The 24,829-nt window shown below is 39.4% G+C and overlaps 1 protein-coding gene across 1 annotated transcript; it reads left to right on the top strand.

The window, feature by feature from the left end:
* The first annotated feature begins 19,510 nt into the window (after positions 1-19,510).
* Positions 19,511-24,485, top strand: C15H1orf53 (chromosome 15 C1orf53 homolog). Its single transcript, XM_047705756.1, has 3 exons — positions 19,511-19,936; positions 22,939-23,040; positions 24,241-24,485. The coding sequence occupies exons 1-3, from the start codon at positions 19,673-19,675 to the stop codon at positions 24,310-24,312; spliced, it is 438 nt and encodes a 145-aa protein (XP_047561712.1). The 5' UTR covers positions 19,511-19,672; the 3' UTR covers positions 24,313-24,485.
* The last annotated feature ends 344 nt before the right edge of the window (positions 24,486-24,829 follow it).

Here is a 24,829-nt window from a genome sequence, read left to right on the forward strand (position 1 = left end):
ACCTGCCATAATTTCAGTTATTCAGAAATTGTTGGACAGTTAGGTGTTCCATCTTCTTCTCTGTTGTTATATACTTAGGTTCTGTCCTGATTTTTGTAGTAAGATCAGTGAACAGGAACCACAAGTCAAAATAATCCAGAAAAGTTTTAAAGTATAAAAATCTTAAAAATTAGAGAATCTGGCTTTAAAAATGCTTAAACAAAGACAGTTGTAAAATCATGTTATGTCGCATCTTACCAGTTTTTTACACACCAGTGAGGGGGTGTACATTTTCATAACATAAATGTCTGTTTTTCCATCTAGCCTTTGAAATATATGTGTTTGTAGCTAAATAATATATTGTTGATGTTGCATGTTTTTGAACTGTATTTAAATGGCTTCACACGTATATATTCTTTGAGTGTTTTTCATCAATATTGTGTTTGTGACTCCTTCCCTGTTGCTTTTATAGCCATAGTTCATTTGTTCTCACTGTTGTGCAGTGTCCCACTGCTCTACTTTTTCTCTTGACAACAGATATTTTCATAGTTTCTAGGTTTTTGCTATTGCAAATTGACGTTAGGAACATTATTTTACAGGTCTATAGACAAACATAAAAGATACGCCACCAAAAGTGAAATTATTGGTTGTAAGATATGCATATCTCCAACTTTATCAGAGTGCCAAACTGTTTTTGAAAGAAGTTGTACCAACTTCCACTCCCAACCCACAGAGTTATAACTATTTCCTTTGTTCCAGTTCCTAGACAATTCTCCATACTATCATATTTTTAAAAATTTTTTTATAATCCATTTGGTTATAGAATAATATCAAGTTGGGTATGTGCTGTGGTGAGTGCTGTGAAGTGTGTAAACCTGGAGATTCACAGACTTGTACCCCTGGGGCTAATAATATATTATATGTTTATAAAAAAAATCAAGTTGTGGTATTAATTTAGATTGTTCTGAGGAATTTAGGTTAACATCTTATTTTTTTCCCCTTTGTGATTTGTTTCCTCTCCTTGAAATAACTATTCATTATTTTTATTTTCTGTTGGTTTTTATTGATTTGTACAAGTTTATTATATTTTCTGAACAATAACCTTTGTCAGTTAAATATATCACAGATATTTTCTTCCTGTTTCTGACTTGTCTTTTTCCTTTTAGTGGTACATTTTGAAGAACAGAAGTTTAATTTTAATGTAGCCAAACCTATTCATCATTTCATATTTTGTGCTTTTTATATTGTGTTTAAGAAGATTTTCCTCAGGATGCCTGGCTGGCTCAGTTGGTAGAACATGTGACTCTTGATCTTGGGGCCATGAGTTCAAGCCCCACTTTGAGTGTAGAGCTTACTTTAAAAAAAAGAAAAGGAAATTTTCCTACCTCAAAGTTCGTCAAGTAATCCCTCATTTTGTCCAAAAACACTTAAGTTTTGCTTTAAACTTCAGAGTATTTATCAGAAACAGACTTTTGCATAGGAGATAGAGATTCTACACTTATCTCAATGTCCTACAACTAATTATTGAATAGTTGACATATTCTCCACTGATCTTCTATGCCACTTCTGCATTGTATCAGTTTCTGAGTGTGTGTAAATCTGTTTATGATCTGTCTGTTCTCTCTCGATGACTATTAGTTTATCCAACTTGATACATATGCATGTCCTAATTGCATTCCTATTACAATCTGGATATCTGATATTTGTTCCCTGTGCATTTGGAGGAATGTCTTCTCTACACTCTTGGATGGAATGCTCTCTATATACCTATGAAATCTATGTGGTCTAATTTGTAATTTAAGGCTGATGTTTCCTTATTGATTTTATGTCTGGATGACATAAGTGGGATGTTAAAATCCCCTACTGTTATTATATTGTTATAAGTTTTTCCCTTTGGGTCTGTTAATATTTGCTTTATATATTTTTGGTGCTCCTATGTTGGGCACATATATATTAATAAATAATATATCTCCTTACTGGATTGACCCCTTTATCATTATGTAGTGCCCTCTTTGTCTTTTACAACAGTCTTTTACAACAGTTTTAAAGTCTACCTTTTCTGACAGAAATACAGCTATAGCAGCTTTCTTTTTGTTTCCACTTGCATGGAATATCTGTTTCCATTCCTTCTCTGAAAGTCTGTGTGGGTCCTTACTTCTGAAGGGAGTCTTTCGTAGGCAGTAGATAGATGTGTCTTGTTTTTGTTTTTGTTTTTGTTTTACCCATTCAGTCACACTATGTCTTTTGATTGAAGAATTTAGTCCATTTACATTTTAAGTAATTATTGATAGGTATCTGTTTGTTGCCATTTAATTCATTGTTTTTTGGCTGGGTTTGTAGTTTCTGCCTGTTCCTTTTCTCTTCCCTTATGGTTTGATAATTTTATGTATGTTATATTTAGATTCTTTTCTCATTTTCTTTTTGTGTGCTTGCTTTAAAATTTTGCTCCTCGTGACCTTCAGGTTCACATATCTCATCCTATGTGTATAACAGTCTATTTTTATTTGATAGCAACTTAAATTTGAACACATTCCAAAACCCTGTATCTTCACTCCCTGTACTGTGTTTCATGTTTTGATGTCACTTTTTCTGTATCCCTTAACTAATTATTGCAGTTATAGTCCATCTTATTACTTTTTTTTTTTTAAAGATTTTATTTATTTGACAGACAGAGATCACAAGCAGGCAGAGGCAGGCAGAGAGAGAAGAGGAAGCAGGTTCCCTGCCAAGCAGAGAGCCTGATGCGGGGCTCGATCCCAGGACCCTGAGATATGACCCAAGCCAAAGGCAGAGGCTTTAACCCGCTGAGCCACCCAGGCACCCATCATCTTATTACTGTCTTTCAACCTTTGTAGTGACTTTATAAATGATTAATCCACTACCTTTAATAGGTATGTGTGTGTGTGTGTGTGTGTGTGTGTGTGTGTGTGTATACACACACTTTTTCCAGTGAGTTTTTTTACTTTTATAGTTTTCTTATTATTAATTAGTGGCATGCATTTTTTGCTCAGAGACGTCACTTTACCATTTCTTGTAAGGCCAGTATAGTAGTGATGAACTCCATTAGCCTTTGCTTATCTGGAAAACTCTATCTCTGTTTTAAATCTAAATGATAATTTTGTCAGCTATTGTATTCTTGATTGGAAGGTGTTTTTTCCTTTCAGCACTTTGAATATGTTATGCCACTTCTTTCTGCCTGGTGAAGTTTCTGCTGATAAATGTGCTGACAGCCTTATAGTGTATCCCTTGCATGTAACAATTTATTTTTCTCTTGCTGCTTTTAAGATGATCTCTTTATTTTTAACTTTTCACATTTTAACTATAATGTGTGTTGGCTTGGTTCTTTTTAGGTTCATCTTGTTTAGAACTTTTAGGGCTTCCTGAACTGGGATACCTGTTTCCTTTTTTATGTTAGGAAATATTTTAGCCATCCTTTCTTCAAATACGTGTTCTGCTTCTTTCTCTCTCTCTTTTGTTTTCTGGGACCCCAATAATGCAAATGTTATTCTGCCTGATGTTGTCCCGGAAGTTTCTTGAGTTATCTTTATTAATTCTTTTTTCTTTCTCCTGCTGAGTCTGAGTTTTACTGATTTATCCTCCTGCTCTTTGATCTGTTCTTCTGTTTTGTCCAGAAACCTTCCAGTATATTTTTAGTTCAGTTATTGGGTTCTTTAGCTCTATTACTTATGTTTGGTACTTTCTTATATTTTCTATCTCTTTGTTAAAATTTCTACTGTATTCATCTATTCTTTATTCGAGCTCAGTGAGCATCTTTACGACAACTGCTTTGAGCTTTTTGTCAGAAATATTACTTATTTCCATATAATTAAAGGTTTTTTTTAAGGTTTTATCTTCTCTCATTTGGAACATTTTTCTGTTTCCTCATCTTGCTTGACTTTCTGTGTTTGTTTCTATGTATTAGGCAAACCAGCTACCTCTCTCAGTCTTGTAAGAGTGGTATTATGTAGATGACAAATCTTCTGATTTAACCTTGCTGTAGATCTTGGTTGTCTCCTGACCCTTTGTGAATGTCTAAACTGCCTGATTTATTCTTGATATGCCCCCACTGTTTAGGTTGTACCAAGACAGTGATGCGAGGACCTCATTTAGCATCTGGTTTCAGGCTGATTAGAAGTCAGACCCTCAGGCAGCAACTTTCAAAGTGTATAGTTATATATGGACTGTGGAGCTGCAATTGTAATTCCTGCGGGCCTCTGGACCAGGAGATGTGAAGGTGATCCCTGGGTGATTGTTGCAAAAATTGGTGCTCCTGACAAGTGTATTAGCTCTTTTCTGGGAAGACTTGTCAAGCTTTAGCAATGTTAAGGGGGTGCACAAGGATGGTGTCTCTCTGCTTACATTCCCTGGGAGCACCTCCTTAGTCTCTAGATGTGTGGGAAGCCTGAGGTTCCAGGTTAAGTAAATAGGCCTTTTTCACAGAAAGACTGGAGTTTGTGTTTCAGTCTGTTGTATTTACAGACTGGGAATGGTGGTCTGCAAAAACTGTCTTTCTGGTTTTTGGAGTCCTGTTGAGTTCTGAAATGCCAGCCCTCTTGGTCAGCAGGGCCAAGTGATCAAGGGGGATCCATGTGTGGGTTGCAGGTGCCCACTGGCTTTAGCAAGGTAGCTGGAGTATGTAGGAGATGGGGCACACTTTCTGGCTTTAGAAAAACAATGCAAAATGGCTTGACTGCCTGCATCCACTGGCTTCAGCAAGTGGGAGAGTGCCTTGCTTGAGCATGCACACCAGCATGAAGCTATGAGTAGGAAAATGCCACTTCCAGTCCTGCTCACCAGCCCCCTCCATGGGGTGGGAGAATGTCTCAACTGCCTACACTCACCGATTTAACTAGAAAGGGGGAGAATGCTTCTAATGCTTATGCTTGCCTAACCCAGCCAGGGAGCTGGGGAGCTCAGCTACCTCTCATGCTCTGTGGTCTCAGCAAGTGCCAACACTACTCCCTCCTCCCCACTCATCTCAGCAAGGTGATGGGATGGTGTTCCACCTGAACTTGCTTGCCTATGCTAGCAGATCATGGGGAGAGTACAACAGCAGCATCTGCCAGTGCTTCTGTCCCCAGGGAACATCTCAACAGCATGCCTCCCTCCGACCAGTCCTAGAAAAGCAATGAATCCTTCTCACAGAGTTCACTTGAAACTGCTATTTTTACTCTGGGTCTGGGTGGTTAGTGAGACCATACTAAAGCCATCCAAGAGGGAAATCTCAGTTTCCTATAGCACTTTGGGACCCCCAGATGTCAGCCCCATTGGTTTTCCAAGCCAGATATTCTGGGGTCTCATCATACTGGTGTGTATCCCAGGGGTCGGAGCGCCTGATGTGGGGAACCAACCTGTTGCTCCTCTAAGAGAAAGACCTCTCTGGTAACATCCCTCCTGTTGTGTGTCAGAACAACTGGGATGGTGTTTTGTGGGAGACCATTCTCTACTACTCCTACCCAGGTCCGTATAGTCCTTTTATCCTTTGTCATGAAGAATAGTTCATTCTGTTTCCAGACCTTTTTTCACAGGGATATGTTGCTGTAACTGTAACTGTAGATTTTTTTTTTTTAAGATTTTAAAGTGATCTCTGCACCAAAGTGGGACTTGAACTTACAACACCCAGATCAAAAGTCAAATGCTCTACCAATGAGCCAACTAGGTGCCTCTGTAGCTGTAGATTTGGTGTGTCCCTGGGAGGAGGTTAGTTCAGGATCTTCCTATGCCACCTTCTTGGACCCTCCTCCCAACGAGTTTTTAATGTTAGTTCTTCTGTTTTTCATTAGTGAATTTCCATTTAGCTGTTATTGCAATCTGTCTGATTTTCAAAATCTTGTATGTTGTTTCTGTCTCATGTTTTTAATTCCCATTTTTATTTCTTTAAGCATTTTAGATCATTATTTTATGTTCTATAACCAATAATTTCATTATTGGTTTTGGTTGTCAAAGTATACTGTTTGTTATTTATGTTTGCTGTTGTTCATGACACCTTGATTCCTCATGTCCTTCGTAAATTGGTGTGTGGAATCATATCAGCAGGACTTTTTCCTATAGGAATCTTATGGGGCCAGGATTGAAATTTTATCTCTCTAGAGAGAATTTATTTCTCATTTTGCTTCTGTCAGGCAACCAGGGGTTCTACTAATTTAGGATAAATTCTTGTTCTTATCCTGGCCTGGATTTTAATCGACTAAGTAATTCAGTGAACTGAATTGTGTACATCTCTCAAATTCATATGTTGAGTAAAAAGTATTAGGTTTAAGTGAGGTCATAATGGTGATGTAGTAATCCAGTGTGGCTGCTGTCCATATAAGGAGGAAAGAAAGAGACACCAAGGATGTATGTGCACAAAGGGAAACCCATGTGAAGATAAAGGGAAACCCATGTGAAGATAAAGGAAGAAAACAGTGATTTGCAAGCCAAGGAGAGAGGCCTTAGAAGAAACCACACCTGATGATATCTTAATCTTGGATTTCCAGCCTCCAGACTGTGAGAAAATAAATTTCTTTTGGTTAAGCAACCCAGCCTGGGGAATTTTGTTATTGCAGCCCTAGCAGGTTAATACAGTAGGAAATGAAACTTCTAACCTCTAAATCATGGGTAGCCAGACGTCTCTTTACAAATTTTCAGGGGAGTCCAGGCAGAGACCACAAATTTCATTCCTACTCTCACTTTCAGTAGACAGAGTTGTTTTACAGTCCACCCATTCACTAAGGGCAGGGCTGTGGATAGGGTAAATTAGTGCCTTACTGGTTTCACCATAGTCCTGGCCATGACTAAGGGTAGCTTAGCTTTTTGAATGTCTAAACTATCTAACAGGATCTTGGCTGAAACTACTTATCTGGCACAGGCCACAGCCAAATCTTCTGACTTCATTCAACCACTAAAACTCAAGCATTATAGTTACCAAGACTGACAAATTTCTCCAAAACAACAGTAGTGCCAGGGATGAATTACCACTTTGATGTTAAGCTCAGTCTTTGGTTTTTACTACCTAGGGTTTGTTTTTTGGTTTTTGGTTTTTGTTTTGTTTTGTTTTACTTTTTCAGATTTAACTATGCATTTAAAAATACATATAAACATTTTCCCATTTAGATTTTTTGTAAGGGGTGTTTTTAAGCATATCTTCTGTGCTATATGCCTGGAAACCAAACTTCCTTTTGTCTTTTTATAAGTCTAAGAAAACTATTCCCAGAAGCCTCCTTACAGAAATTCCCCCATGTTTCATTGGCCAGGAATTTGCATACATCAATAAATGCAGGAAGAATGGGATTTCCAAGATTGATTTAGACGAGTCAGGATTATTCTCAGGGGCCCATGGGGGAGGAATGGACAGTGAAACAAATTTGGGAAATAGGGAATGAATAACTGTTGTGGAAACAAAATGGGATGCCTGCAACATGGATAATTTACGGGAGATTGAGTAGATTAGTCTGACTACTATGGAGTGACTTAGAGTGTAATGGGACATAAGACTAGAAAGGTATTTCAGGGGTCAAAGTATGGGAGTACCATAAATGCCCAGCTAATGAGTCCATATTTTACCCTACATGTAAAGTTGTGACATTAGGGCTTTTTGAACCAGAAAATAACTATAAAAATGGTGTGTTAAGTACTGTTATTTGACAACAGTGTTGAGAAATAATTAGAGATGGAGGAGACTAGAGGCAGTAGTTATAATTCAGGAGTCTTTTGCAGTAACTTAGGCATACAGTGACAACAACCTAAACCAGGTAAAATTTCAATAAAAATTTAAAGGGACGGAAATACATTATGAGAGAAGAATGAATAAAATTTGGTGACTGTATTGGATATTGGATAAATTAGAGGAAAAAAGACAAAGACTTAGTTTACTTAAATAAAGTATCTGATAGTGCGATAAAGACTTAGAGTCAGGTTATTGGGTTTCAGTTCCAGGTCTGCTATATCCTAGGCAGTAAGTTTGGAAAAATTACTTAGAAATTTTGATCATCAGTTCTACAAGTTGTAAAAATGGAGAAAACTATATATTTACTATCCTAAAATTTTGTGAAAATTAAATTAAATAGTTCCTGAATGTATGCTGAAAATTATATAAGACTTTAAGTGTTTACTAGGGCATCTCTACCATATACGACATTTAGATTGGGTACTGCAACAGAGACTAGTAGATACGACTCTATTCTTTAAGGTTATGGCCCCAAGTGGAGAGAAGGGACACGTAATTATTCATGTCCTAAGAAGGTATGAATGAAGAACAAAAGGCTATAGGGATAAATCAGAGATGGCAAATAGAGCATTAGATATGTTTCCCATCTACTTTACATCTTGAAAAGGCAATATGGCTAGTGAATGTAGTCGTTTCCAGGCAGAGATGGTCAAGTACCTTTCAATGAACTTAGAGGTGATATATTAGAAAATATCGCACCCAGTGATGAAAGAAGACTTAATTCCTGGGTCACTACTTGAAGGAGGGCTGACCAGGAGAGCTGACTGACCAGAAACATCCTCAATGGGTTTTACATGAGTAAGAAATGAACTTTCATTGTGTAAATTCACTTAGATCTTGGTATCATTTGTTACTGCAATCAGCCTCCTTTGACTAAAACATGGAGTTTAAGAGAATGTTGCAGTTAACCACTGATGTAACACAAATTACCTCAGTACGTAGTAGGCTGAAACCAACAGCCACTTAAGTTGGTCACGACTCTGTGGAAGGCAATGTGGGCAGGTCAGTTGAGCTTTTCTCTTCTCCCTAGAAATCACTCACGAGGCTGTGTTCATATGACAGATTTCCTGGGACTGGATGGTCTAAGATGGCTGTACTCACATGACCGGTGGTTGGTGCTGGATGCCAGCAACGGTGCTTCGATTTTTCTTTTCGAGACCTCTGCCAAAGCCTAACATGGGCTGGTTTGCATCATGATCTCATGCTTCTGACTAACATAGGGGAAGCTCAGTGCATAGATGTTATTCAAACATCTGCTGTGTCCCATTTGGTAAAGTCGCGCTGGCCAAAGCAAGCAGCATAAAAGTTCCAATTCAAGTGAGAAAGATAAACCCCACCACTTAGTGGGAGGAGACGCAAAAATTACAATGTGAGGGAATGTGGGTATATGGATGGGGGGGATTTAATGAGGTCATTTTACAGATAAGCCATCACAAAGACCGAGAGATCTCATTATATATGTGTGGAATTTCTGAAGGGAGAAATTATATTTTAGGTAGACCCGCAAAAATATTTTATCAGACTTAACACAACAGTTGACTCTCTCACAGTTCAGAGGACTAGAAGTCCCAGATCCAAGGAGGCTGCACTCCCTCCAGAGGATCTAAGGGAGAGCACATTCCTTGCCTCTTCCAGCTTCTCGTGGCTGTCCCAGCATTCCGGGCTTATGGCCGCATCACTCCATGTTCACATGGCCTTCTTCTCTGAATGTCTCTTATAAAGACACTTATTATTGGATTTAGACTCTTCCCAGACCCCAATCCCCGATAATCCAGAATGATCTCCTCATCTTAAAATCCTTAGCTTAATTACATCTGAAGACACCCCCACTTTTTATTATTTCCAAAAAAGAGATTAGAACATGGGCATATATTTCGGAGGGTCACCATTAGCCCACTGCAGGTATAAATATCAACGAAAAGCAGAGGCTGTGAAATCAAATAGACCCAACTATATGATGCCTACAAGAAACACTTTAAATAACAACACAGGAGTGCCCGGGTGGCTCAGTCAGTTGAGAGTCTGCCTTGGGCTCAGGTCATGATCTTGGGGGTCCTGAGATAGAGCCTTGTCAGACTCCCTATTCAGTGGGGAGCCTGCTTCTCCCTCTCCCTCTGCCTGCTGCTCCCCGGCTTGTGTTCCCTCTTTCTCTGTCAATAAATACATGAAATCTTTTTAATAAATAAATAACAGTATAAATAAATTTAAAGTAATAGGACAGGAAAAGACACATCACACTAACACTTATCAAAGAAAGCTGGAGTGAGAATATTAATATCGGACAAAACAGATTTTAGAACACAGAAAACTATCAGAAATGAAGAGGGGCATTATATAATGATAATGAGCTCAATTCATCAAGAGGACATAACAATCCTGTATGTTTATGCATCTAATAACAGAGCTTAAAAACACATGAAGCAAAAGCTGAAAAAATTGCAGGAATAAGCAAATCCAAACTTATTGTCAGAGATTTCAATACTCAACGATTGATGGAAAAGGTGGAAAATTATCAAGCACATGGAAGACTTGAACTCACTGACAAACAGCTTGGTCTAACTGATATTTATTGACCACTCCACCCAACTGCAGAATACATGTATTCTTCAGATGTGTGGTCAAAGGAAGGTTGGAAGGAAGAGATTACAAAAGGGCATAAGGAAACTTTGGGGTGATGCACATGTTCCTTCTCTCAATTGTCGTGATGATTTAATGGACCTAACTTATCAAGTTGTGCCCTTTAAATATGTGCGGTTTATTGTATGCCATTATACCTTAATAATGTTTTTTCAAAGAGATATCCAGACTAACACATACCTAACTGATAATAGTTATTTCCATGTTGTTTTGGCTTTTGTAAATAATGTCGCAATGAAAATTGGAGAGCAGACATAGCTTCGAGATAGTGATTTCGTTTCCTTTGAATATATACCAAGAGGTGGGATTGCTAGTTCCATTTTTTTTTTAAAGATTTTATTTATTTATTTGACAGACAGAGATCACAAGTAGACAGAGAGGCAGGCAGAGAGAGAGAGGGAAGCAGGCTCCCTGCTGAGCAGAGAGCCCGATGTGGGACTCGATCCCAGGACCCTGAGATCATGACCTGAGCCGAAGGCAGCGGCTTAACCCACTGAGCCACCCAGGCGCCCGCTAGTTCCATTTTTAATTGCTTGAGGAACCTCAATATTGTTTTCTATAATGGCTGTATAATTTATATTTCTGCTGACAGTGCACAAGTGTTCCCTTTCCCCCACACCCTCGCTAACACTTGTTATTTTTTGTCTTTTTGATAATACCCATCCTAAAAGCTGTAAAGTAGTATCTCACTGTGGTTTTGATTTGCATTTCTGTAATGATCAGTGATGTTGAGTGCCTTTTCATATATCTGTTGGCCATTTTAATATGTTTTTTGTAAAAATGTCTATATAAGGGCTGCCTGGGTGGCTCAGTGGGTTAAAGCCTCTGCTTTTGGCTCAGGTCATGATCCCAGGGTCCTGGGATCGAGTCCCACATCGGGCTCTCTGCTCAGCAGGGAGCCTGCTTCCTCCTCTCTCTCTGCCTGCCTCTCTGCCTACTTGTGATCTCTGTCAAATAAATAAATAAAATCTTAAAAAAAAAAAAGTCTACTTAATCCTTTGCCATTTCTTAATTTGGTGGGTCTTCAGGTCTTCTGCTATCGAGTTGTATGAGTTTCTTACACATTTTGGATATCAATGCCTTATCCAATATATGGTTTGCAAATATTTTCTCCCACTCTATAGGTTGCCTTTTCATACTGTTGATTGTTTCCTTTGGCTGTACAGAAGGTTTTTAGTTTGATATAGATTTTTCTTTTAATTAATTGAAAAATGTTTAATTATTCACACTTCTAGCAAGTTTTTATCATTTACTAGTCAAAAGTAAAAATTATTCAACCAAGCCAAGCCTCATACCATAAAAGATTGATAGTAAAATAGCAAGGCAACTACTGAGCAGCTGGGAGCTAACATAAAAGAAGACTGAAAACCCAAAAGCACTTTCTTAGTTCAATGATAACAGCAGAATGTGAGCCTGGTACCATGCCAGATGTTCTATATACAATATCTCATTTAATGTTCACAGCCTAATTCACCTCTGAGATAATCTTCACATTCTATACAGGAGGAACCCCAGGGCTGGAGAATCAAGTAATCTCAGTGTCACAGAACTTGGAAGTAGATAAGTTGAGATTCAGTTCTAGGACCTCAAAGACAACACTATTTTCCACATGCTACCACTCAAGGATTTATTCATTCATGGAATCACGGGTCAGGTGCTGTTCTTTCTTTCTTTATTTATTTTTTAAGATTTGAGTTATTTATTTGAGAGAGAGAGTGACAGAGATCATGAGAGGGGAGAAGATCAGAGGGAGAAGCAGACTCCCGGCTGAGCAGAGAGGCAGATGCAGGACTCAATCCCAGGACTCTGGGATCATGACCTGAGCCAAAGACAGTCGCTTAACCAACTGAGCCACCCAGGCGCCCCAGGTGCTGTTCTTAACAGCAGAATAAAATGGCAGGCAGAATATATATGTTCCCATCATCATGAATTTAGACTGGTGGATGAATTACCCGATTGTGTTCCAAATGTATCACTATTTCAAAAAAATCACAATATGGCCAGAGCACTGTTACTTTGCAGTCTTCAGTCAGCCGTGATACTTTGATTTTCATGTTATTACTGGTCCCACGATGTAGTACAAACAGGTTTAGCTCACAACAATGCCATCCAAAATGTTCCATCAAAAAATATCATCAGATAGAGCAATTGGTGTTGATGACATCCTTACAGATTATACGAATATGACAATTCACATAGCAATATTACAGTTTAACTGCATCTGAAAGATTCACATTCCACCGATTTCAAAGATGCATCAATTTTACACCTGTAGAAAACCTAAAGGGGCTGTGTGTGCTATGTTGATCACTGAGGCGTATCACCCGTGCCCACCACTGGGAAGATATTAACATGTATCATACTCAGTAGACTAGTCATACACGTCAATGTCATGGATACTTGACCTGAAACTCAGTGTGCCTTTCATTCCAGTCATGGAACAGTGGACATGCTTTTCTCCCTCAGGCAGCTACAAGAGTGCAGAGAACAATGCTCTGATTTGTATGTTGTATTTATGGCCTTAACCAAGATCTCTTTACAACTGTGTTGGTATGTGGGAAATCCTACAAGACAGGGTTGCCCATATCATTTTAAAAGCACAATACCACCCATTTTTTTTTTTTGTAATAAGATAAAAATGGACTTACATTCTTGCTGGGTTTTTTAAGTAATGTTTTTTGTGGGGATTATATTGTTCATATTGAATATACATAAGAGTAGGTTTCATTTCTAATACTTGCATAACAAAAGGGCTAGAAGTAATTAGTCTGGATATTTTATGTGACAGTGATTGTGTGCATGTAGTTTCTAATTGGAATGATGTTCAGGGTTAACAAGGCTGTACTTCACTGTCAACATAAACTTACTTCATTTGAAATGCAGCCCATACACTGCATTTACCATTAATTCAAAGACCATTTAGGGGGAACTTAATAAATAGATTGCCAAATAAAATCATAGTTACCTTGTTATCTTAGTATTTTGTGTCTCAGAACAATATCCTGAGAACAACCGATGTGTTGGTAAAAGCAAATATTAAATATTAGGGGAGAAGGTATTTGTATCATTTCTTGACTATGCAAATCAGATATGGGGTTTTGTTCCCATTATTCATTCATCCACTCACTTCAACAAATTTTTTTTAGCCTTTCTTATGTATTTGTGCTACTAGATAATTACAAAGATAATTAAGACAGTCTTTACCCTTAAAGATCTTACAATGTGGCAATTTTTATAAAGCCCTCATAACCATAAAACTATACAATAAGAAAGTACAGTGTAAAGACACATTTTGGATACACTGGGAGCACTGAGGTCATGCCCCGAACCAGCCTGCAGAGTTGCTGGGGAAACACTAAGCCAAGTGAACAGTTAGGGAAAATTTACTAGAGGGGACAACATAAGGGCTGAGGATTTAAGGACAAGTCTAACTTCACCACTCCAAAAAGATAAAGGATATTTTCTTTCAGAATAAACAGCACATACAGCATATGAGACAATAAGTCTCCAGCATTCAGCAGAGGGTCCTAATTCAGAATAAGTACCACTACTTATTATCTACATCAATGAACCATTCTGTATTGGTTGTAGTCATGGGGGAAAAAATGATAAGGAACTGAACTAGGGCAATGATGGAGGCAAAGGAGGACCAGTTCAGACATAGATAAGCAAAACTGAAACTGGTAGAATTTGGTGATTGGAGAGGAAGATGTGAAAAGAGTTAAGGATCACTCTAAGATCTCTGAATTAGATGAATTGTTGGACAGGAGTACCTTTAAAGTAGAAAGTAAACAGGGACGATTTCAAAGGGAATGATGACTAAGTGCATTTTGGATATAATGAAGTTGGGGTATTTTTAAGTGTGTATGTCCAGCAGATGGATGGATAGATAAGTGTGTTGTTCTTATACACACTGACTCTGAAGCAGAGACCATTAGCATATATGTACTATATTTAGAACATAAGCACAGAAAAACTCAGGGAAGTATTTTACAATGAGAAGGACTGAGAACTACTAAAGAAGGGGAGACTATCGAGTGCTGTAAAAGCAGTGTGTAATTTTAATCAGATGCACTAGATTTAACCATCAACTCATCCCTGATGCTTCAAGCTGACAACTGGGGTAGGACACAGAACTACTATTCATTAAAGAATGACAAAGAGGATGGAAGAGAAGGTAAATAGCTAAATGGCTTCATATTGTGTAGCCCTTCTACAGCTCATCCAAGAAAACAAAAACAAAGTAGGAACCTAAGGGCCGAGTGCAGAAGTGCTCTGGGCACGTGGCATTGGTGGAGGAGTGCCCACGGTGAAGTCAGCAGAGATTCACTGGGCTTGCAAATACAAATGGTTATAATTCCCCAAAGAATTTTCTAAGACCAGCTCTGTGAAACAAAAGTGTGCTATGGATGTCCAATTAAATGAAACAAAGATTCCCTATAGGCAACCTTAAGGGCATGTAACATTTGCTCTCAATCATAAGAATTGATAGTGAAAATGCATTCTACGTGGAGCGTGACATGTCATAACACACCATTCGGCTATTTGAAAAACATCAAATATATAAATCGGTGTCCAAAAAGAACTGTGCAAAACAGGCACTATATGGACAAGAAATCTGTGGGTAGCTCTGTGACTCTGGCACTAATTCATCCACTAATAGGGCAATACATTCATAATGTATTAAAAAATGACACTTAAAATTATTTAGAGGCAGCATTTCAGGGGCTTTAGATCAGATAATTTGATGATGTATGCATCTGTCCTATTTGTCAGCAAAATGACCCCATGTTCTTTAAGAAATACAGTTTAATAAGATTTCAGAGTTAGTGTCTTTATCAACTAGTTTTCTGAAGTATTTATTTGCAACAAATCATATACATATTTCCAAATCTGCCTATGTATAGCATGTTAATTTTAAAATTTCATATGGAGGGGCGCCTGGGTAGCTCAGTTGGTTGGGCCTCTGCCTTTGGCTCGGGTCGTGATCTCGGGGTCCTGGGATCAAGGCGCGCATCGCATCGCATGGCATTGCATGGCATCAGGCTCTTTGCTCAGCGGGGAGCCTGCTTCCCCCTCTCTGCCTACTTGTGATCTCTCTCTCTGTGTCAAATAAATAAAATATTTTAAAAAAATAAAATTTCATATGGAATTTTTGCCCAGTAGTTAGGAATATGGGTTTAAAAAAAAAAAAAGATTTTTTTTTTTTGAGAGAGTATGCATGCACACGAGTGGGAGGAGGGGCAGAGGGAGAGGAAGAGAAGCAGGCTCCCAGCTGAGCATGGAGGTCTACCTGGGGCTCCATCTGACGACCCTGTGATCATGACCCAAGCCAAAATCAAGAGCTGGACGTTTAACCAACTGTGCCACCCAGTTGCCTCTCAGTAGTTAGGAATATGTATTTTTTTTTTTAAAGATTTTATTTATTTATTTGACAGAGAGAGATCACAAGTAGGCAGAGAGGCAGGCAGAGGGGGAGGGAGAAGCAGACTCCCTGTGGAGCAGATAGCCTGATGTGGAGCAGAGAGCCCGATGAGGGGCTCGATCCCAGGACCCTGAGATCATGACCCTAGCCGAAGGCAGAGGCTCAACCCACTGAGCCACCCAGGCGCCCCAGGAATATGTATTTGAAAATGAAGAAGCACTGACTCATTTATCCATTTGAAAATTCATTATTATGTCACTAAGAGGGGCTATGGAGATACAAAGTTGAAAATGACATGTTATCTACGTCTTATTTAGGATCTGTTGGGAAAACAGTGCAAGATAAAATTCATAGGGAAAGCTAAAATGTAGCAAATCATTATGGGAGATCAAAATGACATCTAGAGGGGAACCAGAGGAACAATGAAAACGTTTTGGAATGACAAACAAATACTAAATACTGAAAGAACTGGGTGGGCTGGTAGAATTTATTTCCTTTGCAAGTCACACGGTTGTAGACATTTGTTCATTGTGCCTCCACCATCAATTCGGGCCATTCTCAGCCATGGGTTTGGGTGGGGCTGTACATAGGCAATTCCGGGGACAGGCCCTGTTTGCTTACGGATAACAAGCACTCATAAAGATTGGTTCAGGAATGGATACATGGTACAGAAATGGCTATTAGGACTTTTGGGGGGCAGACAGACTTCTTCTTGTCTAGGGGCTTCATTACAAAACTCTCTTTTCAAGTGGGCAAGGGTGAGAAAGAAGCCCTAAAAGCTGTTTGCAACCATCTTTCACCAATGGAAAAAGAGCCTGCTTAAAAAGGGAGTAGGACTGGGCGTCTGGGTGGCTCAGTTGGTTGGGCAACTGCCTCCACCTAAGGTCATGATCCCAGAATCTCGAGATTGGGTCTCACCTTGGGCTCCCAGCTCCACGGGAAGTCTGCGTCTCCCTCTGACCTTCTCCTCGCTCATGCTCTCTCTCACTGTCTCTCTCTCAAACAAATAAAATCTTAAAAAAAAAAAAAGAAAAAGAAAAAGAAAAAAGGAAAAAAAAGAGAGTAGGACTGAAGAGGCATATTGAGAAATGGAAAGACTGAGCCCTGGTAATACAGTTGGGCCCTGAATGAAGTTGTGCATTACGGTTATGTGAGCAAATTCCTTTTAGTCACCAGATAAAGTTGTGTGATCTATTTCTTGCAAACTAGGGAAGCCTAACATAACTATTTAAAAATTAATATAGATGAAACTTAGAGGAATACATTTCTTTGAACTCCCTTTCTCCTCCTCCCCCAAATAACCAATATGTTCAGTATCAACATAAATATAAACATCTCAAATGATGGGAAGGATTATAAAATACATCCAATCTCATGTTATATACAGAGATGTGACACAAAATAACTCTTTCTAAAGCAAATCTGGATGTAACTGCCTTGCAAATAAAGTGAGGACTTACTTTACCTTCTAAGGTAGAACACTGTGCCCCCACTTTCATATAGTTTTGTCTACTGTGAGCACAGAGAACCTGATTATGCTAGATTTTGCTACATGCTAGCTTAAGGTAAGGGTCAAGGCCTGAGGAGGCTTTTTAAAACTAGAGACACGATGAATGAAACTTGATGTGAAATGACACTGACTCTAATACGAAGATCAAATGAAAATTGAAAGAGGCAGATAATCTATTCAGTGTCTATATGATACTCAATTATCAAATGTTTGGAAATTATTTGTAATAATACATTTTATTAAACTCTTAGATTTCTACCTGTCATTATATTTAAAAAATAAATGTCTATAAGAATGCACATACAATGGGGCATCTCGGTGGCTCAGTCGGTTTACCATCTGCCTTCAGCTCAGGTCACGAGCCCAGGGACCTGGGGATTGAGACCACACAGGGCTCCCTGCTTCTCAGGGAGCCTACTTCTCCCTCTCCTTCTGCCTGCCATTCCCTGTGCTTGTGCTGTCAAACAAATAAATAAAATCTTAAAAAGAATGCACACGCAAGTTAACATGTGAACAGTACAAAACATCTTTCTTAGTCTAAGTGCCCAAAGGCCTTAACTGAGAAAATTTTTTAAAGATTTATTTTTTTATTTGAGAAAGAGATGTAGAGGAAGAGCATGAGTGGGAAGGGAAGGGAGAGAATCTCCAACAGACTGTGTGCTCAGCACAGAGTGGGAGAGGGGGCCCCATCTCACAACCCTGGACTCTGACCTGAGCTAAAACCAAGAGTCAACCAAGAATCAGTCACTTAACTGACTGAACCACCCAGGCGCCCCTGAAAAGGAGGATTTTTAAACCTGGGAAGGAGGCGATATGAAAAGCTTCTGGTTAATTCACTCATCTATCTTACCAAGTAATTTGAAAACCATTTCTAGATCTTTATTAAAAAGTATTGTTTTTAAGTTTTGAAATAATCATAGATTCACAAGAAGTTGCAAAAATAGATACAGAGAGGTTCCCTTTATCCAGTTTTCCCCAATGGTTACATCTTACATACTTACAATACCAAAAGCAAGAATTTGACCTAGGAACAAGGTGTATATAGTCTTACATCTTATCATATGCATAGACTTGTGTGACCATCATCATCATAATAAAGAACTATTTGGGGGCCCCTGGGTGGCTCAGTCGGTTAAGCAGCTGCCTTTCGCTCAGGTCATGATCCCAGAGTCCTGGGATCCAGCCCCACCTTGGGCTCCCTGCTCAGTGGAGGGCCTGTTTCTCCCTTTCCCTCTGCCTGCCCTTCTGCTTGCTTGTGATCTCTGTCAGATAAATAAATAAAATCTTAAAAAAAAAATACATATTTTAACACAAAGATTTCCCTTGCTCTGCTGTGTACATTCACGCCCACCTCCTCATCCACCAATACAAAAGTTTTGTAACTCTGTTGTAAGATGAGTATTTAATTTCCATTTGAACCTGGTCTAGTCTCTCTCATTTCTGTAAAATGCTGTCCCCACCCTTTGAATTAATGTCATGATTAACAGGCCCTCATCTTTAATTTAAGAAACAGTGCAATCGATCTGATCTTCCAGACTTACTTCCCTTATTTCAGCATTTGGTTTGGGAAAAAAAAACCACACAAATACACCTGATTTGTGGTGGATTCGCTTCTCAGGTTTGGTCCCATGTTTTCATAGTTTTTCCTAAGGTCCCTCGTTAGTTTCCTTGGTTTTAAACTCTTTTCTCACACCTCGAGAAATCTCGAGATCCTGATAACTAATTTATTATTCCAACAGAAAGGAAACAGATTTCCAAAACAGGATCCTAATTTATTAATTCGCTATGAGACTGATTATGGCCCAGTAGGGTCGGTTCAGTCACCACCTAAGAAAATTCCAAATAAAATTGCAGGGTTGCCTGGTAAATGCAGAAAGAGAGGAAGGGAGGAAGGAAAGAAAGAAAAAAAAGGATGGTAATGGCCCTGTGGTGGCTTAGTCAAACTTCGGAGCAACAGAGTAAGTCCCCTCTTGCCCTCAGGGATCAATCCCAGACCTCAGTCCTTCAAAACCGAAGAACACTTAACAAAACGACTACTCTTCGAAACCCAGGCTGGGAATTATGCGGAATGATCCCAAGCCACGCAAGACATGAGAAAATAAATGTCCACGTTCCACCACCGAGGAGAAATGGAATACTTAGAATGTAGGCCCAAAGAAAGGGCCCGCTCTTCCGTGTCCCCGCATCTTGCTAGAGCTTCATCGGCCGCCTAAAAAGTCCATTTTATTTCCGCAGCAGAGCCGGCGGCGTTTGCGGAAGGCCCGGCCCTCGCAGTCCGGTCGCGGTCGGAGCCCCCAGGCCTCCGGCCGGCCTCCCAGCTCACAGCCTGGGACCCACGCGCCGGCGCCCAGGCCCGCGTGGCCACCCCGCGGGGCCCCTGTGTCGGGCGCTCCGCCTCTCCCGGCCGGCGGCGGCCATGGCGGCCAGGCAGATCCCAGCGTCCGCGCTCGCCGCCCTCGGAAGGCTACTTCAACCTCCCGGGCCACCAAGACTTCTCCGGCTCGTAGGAGGGTTCCGGCAGCACCTCAGCTTAACCCTCTCCTCCGCTGCTGAGGAAGACCGCAGAGGATCTGGGCCCCGCTTGCAAGGCGGGCTAAAGGGAGACGGCAGGCGTCCGGAGAGCGAAGAGTTAACAGCGGCCGAGCGGCGGATCGCGGACCTGCACGCGGCAGCCTGCGCGGTGAGGCCCCTCCACCCGGTCCGGCCCCGCCTTGCCCTGCCCCGCCCCGCCCCACCCTATCCCATCCAACCCAACCCAACCCAACCCAACCCGGGCCCAGCCCCGGGATCCTTGCGCCTGCGCGCCCTAGGCTGACGGAGAGGTCGCTGGAAGCCCGCGCGGTCCTTGCTCTGGCTTCTGACAAGCACGCTTGCTTACCGCTCCGACCCTTTCGCTTGAAAACTAGCCAGTTCCCTGTTATGCGCAAAGAGTTAACGTATATTTGTATTAAGTGTGGGTCCTTTCTGATCAGCGTCCGAGCTAAGCTGGTGGCAGTTTGGGACCCATCATGACTGTGTGTGTGGGGGGGGGGGGTTGTTAAGGCATTGATGGAGGAGGTAGAGAGGAGCTGAGAAGTCACAAGAAAAATAGGCTGTGTGTTTATCTGTGTTACCAGTTAAACACTTTGCCATCCAACCATATTAATAATAATAATAATAATAATAATTAATAATAATAACCATATTAATAATGCAAAACTTTAAAAAAATAATTTTTGCTACTATCATTTCCTCTTTTCTCTCCGCCCTAACGGAGCACAATTGTAAAGGATACTGTAATCAGGCGTTTACATTCTTCCCAATTTTGAGCTATGTCTTCTTCTGTTTGCAGGATTTAGGGAATCACTCATGAGTACCAATATAACAATTTACCATCTTCGTTCAGTTTCTGACACCTCAGACTACATAAGTTTAAAGGGAGCATATTTATATTTTTAATATCTTGAGAGAGCAAAGGAGTTCTAGCGTGAAAAATGCAAAAACAATGTAAAAGTAACCTATTTAATATAATCTGTGTTACTAGTACTTGATGTCCGGTGGAGAGTACTTACCTGGTGTTGCTTTAGTAATGGGAGTAGAAAAGAAAACCTTGATGATTTTCTAAAATAGACTTTTTTCCCCACTGCTAGTTAGTAGGCCCTGGGAATTCACTGGCTCGTTCAAGTGTTGACACTTCTGCATAAAATTTCATCAGGAAATAACTGACAGCTTTTGATTGATCTTGTTTATACTCCATTAAAAAAATTAAAATGAAAATAACATGTATAATTTGTTGCCACACATCACCATATAAATATGGTAGATATAAGCAGAGGTTTCATTCTTTTTAGAGCAAAGAGCAGTCACTTGTCAATACAGGTCAGTCAGCCTGGGAAAGGAGAAGGACTTTTTCTGACTTAGGAAACCCACACTTGTTTCATCAATGAGTGTCAGTATCACAGGTGAAATGGTTGTCCAGGTGACCAAGAGTAAATCCAAGAACAAGTTTGTTGTTTTTCTTTTTCAACAGATCAGAAGTCCCCTCTCAGTTGTCCTTCTCCCACACTTCCAGGCAGATGGGTCTCTTACCTTTCTTTCCGGGGTTATCTGCACGACTGAACATCTCGTTTTCCAGCCACTGTTCGCACTCCTATCACACCTTTGTCTCTTGCCACTATACCTGAGGCTCCTTTACTGTGGACAAATTAAGTTTGTGTGAGCAGCCAATAAGCTCAAAGTTTTGCAATCAACATGGAAAGCAGGAGAACAGGCACAAATGCAGAAGCAATCTGTTTGTTAGGCTTCCAAGTTGCTCCATAATTGCCTTCAGAAGACCTCCAGAAACTATGAAAAGTGAGAAGACAGCTAACAGAGCTCCCAGTGTGTGTTTGTTTTTGTTTTTCTTCCAAGTCTTCAAACACGGGTTTCTTAAATAAAGAAGTGAGGTCTTGACAATTGGTCATTCTAAAGGTCTTGACAATTGGTCATTAAAGTTTAGTGTTCTTGGTTTCATGTAATTTGCTTCTGTGGTCCCAAAAGATTTGAGAGGCCCTATAGACTGGCCTTGAGATTTGCTTGCTGGATTTCTGCTGCCAGGGTCTGGCTCGGCTAGAATACCTTAGAGTAGACCTAGACTTGAACTCTATGTGTCTTTTTGCTTTATGCCTTATTCATGGTTAAATTCTCAACCAGATTATTATTGGTTAAATTCTCTACCAGATTAAAATATTTAGCTATGAAGGAAGACACTCTGAAGAAGTAACTTGTGGCACATACTAAAATATGCTAGAAGACATTCACATGTCACACATATTTTAATGAAAAGGTTCTATTCTATACAGGAATGATGCAGAGTAAAAGGGTTATATAAGAAGCCCAAGAGAAAGTCCCTCTACAGAATCTTGAGGATAAATAATCATCACCCACATGGCCCAAATCCATAGAATAGGCTGCATTACTTTCTTTGCCTTCATACAATGTACTTGGGACACTTTTTAAAAACCATGTTCAAATGTTGGTAGAGTATGCTTCCTTGATATCTGAAGTGGTGTAGTAAAAGTTCCTTTTGATCAAACTCGTGAAAGCAGTGAGTGTTAATATGTTAAAACAATACTTTTTTCACTTAAAAACAGAACTAACAACCCTCCCCCCAAAAGAAAAAAGTGTAAAATGTGCAATGGAGTAACACATCATGAAGGTAAAGAAAAGTGTTCAATAATAGCAAGGTCATACTTTTCTGTAAGGACTGTTGGTTTTGATTAGCACCTTTTCTGTAAGTTTAAATCATTATCCACATATTTTAAGTACTGAAATTGCAACTGCAACTTCTGAGTGAAAGTTCATTTTCAGCCTCTTAAGCTCTTAAAGTCATCTAAATCACCTGTTATTAAACTTGTTACCTAGAAACTGAATGAAAAATACCTGAGCAGTGGCTACATCGTTATTGGGTATAGAGGAGTTCTTGTTTTTCCATCAACTTCTCATTTTTCTCAAACTGTATATTTTCTCCTTATGTCACAAATGTTGGATTGCATATAATGTTGGAATGCATTCAGTCTTTAATTGCAGGTGCCACCAAAATTGCTGGGAAGGAGTTTAATATTGTTTAAAGAAAATTTTGCAGTATTTTATGAGTAGGAAGTATGGTGAGGAGCTATGGTGAGTATTGAGATTAATGAATTGTTTTATTTCATTATTCTTCAGACTGGCCAGTTAAACTATGTGGATCCAGCTACTGGCTATACCGTGCTCACACAGCTCGCCCACTTGCAGAGAGGTAAATGCTGTGGCTCTGCCTGCAGACACGTGAGTAGCAAATTCTCGCATTACAGCAGCAGCTTTCGGTGCTTCTGTAACTTCGTAAATACCTATTATTTGAAAAACAAGTCAAATAAAAAAGCTAAATAGACCTGGAGTGCACTTTTCACAAGCTACTTTAGCCAAGGACAATGAAGTCTTTAGGACCAACATAGGACCTTTAAAGTTAATGGAATTTTGTAACATTTCTTTGTGAACATCAGTTCCTTGAAATGTTGTGATTTGAAATTCATGGGAGTTCTTTATTACAAGGAAACTTTTCATGAGGTTTCAAATAAGTCATGTTCACTAGGCAAGTACAAAGAAGGCAGGAAAAGAAATCCAGAATATTACAAACTAGATCGCAGATAGTGTTTTTGCCTTCATTATTAGCTGAATAAATAGCAATTTGACCAGCATTGTGAAGTGGGTTTCCTTTAAATGATAATGATTCCTCTCTCCCTTCCTCTCTCTCTCTCATTTTCTTCCGTGGCTGTTTTGTACTCTATCTTAAAAATAACCATGAAGCTATCTACCTCAAACTTAGTGCTGTACATTTCCTAAAATGTGTATTTCAGTGAATGTATCTCTATGTTCACTGATTAAGATGAACTAGCTAATCCTTCCCTATGCTGAGCAAGAAAAATAAATGAGATTGGGTTTATCACTGTACCTTTTTAAAAGCATACTAGTAAGATAAATTGTTACAGTGTTAAGATTATAAACAGGTAACAACCTCTATTTACAGACCACTTGGACTTTATGTTTGGGAGCAAGAAGGCATTATTTCCTTTAACTAATGCACTTTATAGTTAAGGACTAAACACTAAATGCATATATTGGCTGGAGCCAGTATTGAAAAATTAAGCCTTCACTTTTATGTATGTTCCTACCTGTGCCATTAGCTGTTTCTAATCAAAAGCATTAAGAGCTTTGCATAAATTGAGGACTTGAGAATTTTCTAAGAGTGAGTTTTTGACAGTAGAATTCTTTAAGTTGGAGGGATGCATTTAGGAAGTGATTCTTGGACCCTAATTAGGACCATTTGCCGGAGGTTGCCATTATTCTCCTCTTAGTCTGCAGGACCCAGTAGATCAAATGATCTGTATAACATGATTAGCAGTCTCATTTTCCACCATGAGGAGTGTTGTACTTTTTTAAGATCCCTGTGAAATAATTCAATAATGATTTGTTTTATTTCTTCTGCAGTGTCCATATGGTCAAGTCAATGTTAAAGATCCATCTAAAAGGAAGAAATTCAATTCATATTTTTATGTTTGACAACAATTTCATCTCTGTTCTCCATCTAATTGAGCCTGTATTAAAAAAAAAAAAAAAAAAAAAAAAACCAACCCTAATCCAGAATTGCTGTCTGTGCTGTTAGTCCTTGAACACTAGTTTAATTATAAGTACATATATTAAAAGAACATCAATAAAATGAAAAAGCTAGCAAATGTTTGTGTGTTTCTGAAGTGGCACATTGATAGTTATTTTCCTTTCTTTTTGCTTCATTATCAGACACATATGTTGAAGAAAGAAAATAATGACTGTTCCATTAAATAAATAGTAGCAATCGGGTCACATTAGTTGCTCTCGATTTTTCTTATAGCCTCCGTTCTCCTACTGTTTTCTCCTCTGTGTTAGCAACCCAAGGGAGGTTGCTGGCAAATAGAAGAGTTTGAATACATTCTTCATTTTATTTATATCTTGAAATAAGAAGATTGATATAATGCTATATTGTGCAGCATATGACTGCCCAAGAAGCGCCATTCTGCATCAAGAAATGCTCTCATCTTCC

This window comes from Lutra lutra, chromosome 15, assembly GCF_902655055.1.
Source record: "Lutra lutra chromosome 15, mLutLut1.2, whole genome shotgun sequence".
In the NCBI taxonomy this organism is placed as follows: domain Eukaryota; kingdom Metazoa; phylum Chordata; class Mammalia; order Carnivora; family Mustelidae; genus Lutra; species Lutra lutra.